At 46.7% G+C, this 2,702-nt stretch overlaps 1 protein-coding gene across 2 annotated transcripts in view; it reads left to right on the forward strand.

Moving 5' to 3' along the window:
* The first annotated feature begins 1,130 nt into the window (after positions 1-1,130).
* Positions 1,131-2,702, forward strand: part of Tmem39a (transmembrane protein 39A) — a 29,924-nt gene continuing 28,352 nt past the window's right edge. The window contains exons 1-2 of one of the 2 annotated variants that reach the window (XM_021209168.2): positions 1,131-1,413; positions 2,428-2,614. In XM_021209168.2, coding sequence (XP_021064827.1) covers positions 2,502-2,614 — 113 coding nt within the window. In that variant the 5' untranslated portion in view covers positions 1,131-1,413; positions 2,428-2,501. The remainder of the gene's footprint in view (positions 1,414-2,427; positions 2,615-2,702) is intronic. The other variant, XM_029544696.1, reaches the window with a different exon arrangement.

Here is a 2,702-nt window from a genome sequence, read left to right on the forward strand (position 1 = left end):
TTCACACCTACTTAGTTTTGGTTGTCCCCTTGTGGTCCTGCACTATCATCCAGCCAGTACCTTTCCTCCTTCACTTTTCTCCTTTCCTTTTTTTTTTTTTTTTTTAATTTTTGATACAGGGTTTCTCTGTATAGCTCTGGGTGTGTATTTTCTTGTTGGAAATGTGGGAAAATACATATAGCAGTTGTCATAAAGAGTCTTTTTTTTTTTTTTTTTTTTAAAACTGTAACTGTCTTCAGATCTCATTACAGATGGTTGTGAGCCACCATGTGGTTGCTGGGATTTGAACTCAGAACCCCTGGAGGAGCAGTCAGTGCTCTTAACTGCTGAGCCATCTCTCCAGCCCCACCAGGCTTCATTTTGATACTGTTTTAATATCAAACTACTAACAGCTCTGGAATGTCTTTTCTTTTTCTTTTTTTCTTTTCTTTTTTTTTTTTTTTGGTAGGATGAAGGCTAGAATTTGGTAGAATTCAGCATGGTAAAGTAAGCTGTACAATTGAGCCTCCTTATCTTTTTTATCTACCAAGTACTGCCCTGGGAAAACAGCTTACTCATCTCTGGAGCTTCAGCTAAGGACCCTTTTCAGTATTGACACTCGTGCCATACCTGGACCTCAGAAGTACTTCTAACCGTGCATTTATTGTTCTTAACAGCATTACTGAAGCTTGTTGCTGCGTTCTCGTTTTTTTACTAGGCTGAACTTTTCTAGAACTCGTTCTTTATTTCTAGCATCTGCCTAGCTCATTATTTAATAGCCAGTCCGTGCAAGGAGGGAGGGGCAGGCGTCCGACGTGCGTGCCACAGTCGTTTGCATATGAATGACTTGACCTTAGGTAGCGTCACCGAATTTCCCTTCTCTCGTCCAGGCATTTCTCTAGACACTAGCTGACTGGAGCCAGGGAAAATTTGGGGAAAAAAAACAACAACAAACAAACAAACAAACCCCAAAACCAAACCAACCAACCAAACAAAACCTCCGCGAGGCACGCATGGGCCGGAAAGCCCGGGCGCGGGAGAGTCCCACTGCGCAGGTGCCCCGGGAGGAGGGCGAGCCGGCTCTGCCGGGAGTCTGTTTCCGGGGGCCAGCGCGACGCGGAGTTGACGTCATCGCTGTGCGCTGCCACGTCTCCTCAGCTCCCGGGCGATGGAGGCTGAGGATGATGAGTCTTGGTGATGGGGTCGGGCTGTGCTTCTGACTTTAGCTCTGGCTCTGGCACGGACTCCCGGGCTGGGTCTGGTAACCTAGCGACCCGAGACCTTCCTTCGCCTCTCCGGTGGGATCCTGCCCGCGTCCCGGCAGCTGTTTTTGGAGTGCTTCGAAGGAGGGAGTGAGTTCGGGCGCCCGGGGTCGCGGCTGTGAAGCCGCCGCCTCCCCCAGGGATCCCCCTCGGTGGTCAGCCTGTTCCATGCGTGAGTTTTACTTAACCTGCGTCGTCATCTCGCCGGCCCTGGCGTGCTTCGGTTCCTTCGGCCGCCCGGCTGGGACCACTCGGTGATTCCATCTTGGAGGCTTAGTCCAGTCAAGTTTGTGGTTTCTCGCCTTCCACCTCGAATGATCTCTCGCTGTTGGCGTCCCAGCCTTTTGCCCTCACCTTACTTTCTCTTTAATTGAGCAGGGATCAGCTTTCTTCGCCTTTAAAAGTTTGGCTTCTTTGTCCCACCTGGCGTTTGCTAGCCTGCAGTCGAAAGATCTGGACCAGGGAACCTCGGATCCCTCTGCAGTAATAATGTTCCGGGGGAACAAAAAGTTTTGTTTTGTTTTGTTTTTCAGAGTATTTTTAGTCGTATTTAGGAAATATTTGGTATATGTTAGCAGAACCATGTTTGCCTAAATTGAGGAAACCATAATGCCGTCGTCCGCCCCCGCCCCCTCCCCTGAAGATCTTTTTCGCCCTTTAATTTTGCACTGTCATTTAATTTCTTAGTGGTTTTACAGAAGCTATTTCTGAAACGGGCAACCATTTGAATGAAATGAAGAAACAAAGTCTGGTTAAATGACTTGGTCAAGGTCAGAAACCTGTGGCAAGTCTTATCTCAGCCAGATTCCTTGATAACAACCTCTTATTTTGAACAGTGATGTTCCCTGTATTTCAAGTGATTTTAATGTGAAATAGCCAATTAGAATCGAGTAAGTTGTGGTGTTTCTTGTAGAATTCCACGTCCTAGATTGTAGTCTGTTTTATTTAAGAAAAATTCAGCAACAAAAGACACCAGCTGAGAGTTGCCTTAATGCTGAATACAGCTGAGATCAGAATTTAAGCCTCTGACCTTACCCCAGATCCAAGCAGTATATAGGGACAGGAACATTTATTTGAAAATTCAATCTGGATTTTATAAGATCTACTCACTGAGTTTTAACATTTGCTTGTTACCCTGACTTCTATAAAAACTTACAATCTTTCTTTCCTTTTTATTATTATTCAGATAATAAATAAGTTGACAGTCATCAGCCTCAGTGGCAACTTCAGGTGGCACTGGAAACTACCTGGTTCCTGGACATGCCCAGTAGAAGGCGGGGTCCCAGTCGGCAGCAGCTAAGCCGGTCAGCTTTACCTTCCATACAGACATTGGTTGGCGGCGGCTGTGGCAATGGAACAGGCTTGAGGAACAGGTAAAGAAAATAATTCTGTGCATAACACTTTGCATGGAGCCAGGCATGGTGGCACACTCGGGAGGCAGAGGCAGAGGCAGAGGCAGAG

The sequence above is a fragment of the Mus pahari genome, chromosome 12 (genome assembly GCF_900095145.1).
Source record: "Mus pahari chromosome 12, PAHARI_EIJ_v1.1, whole genome shotgun sequence".
NCBI classification, from domain to species: Eukaryota; Metazoa; Chordata; class Mammalia; order Rodentia; family Muridae; genus Mus; species Mus pahari.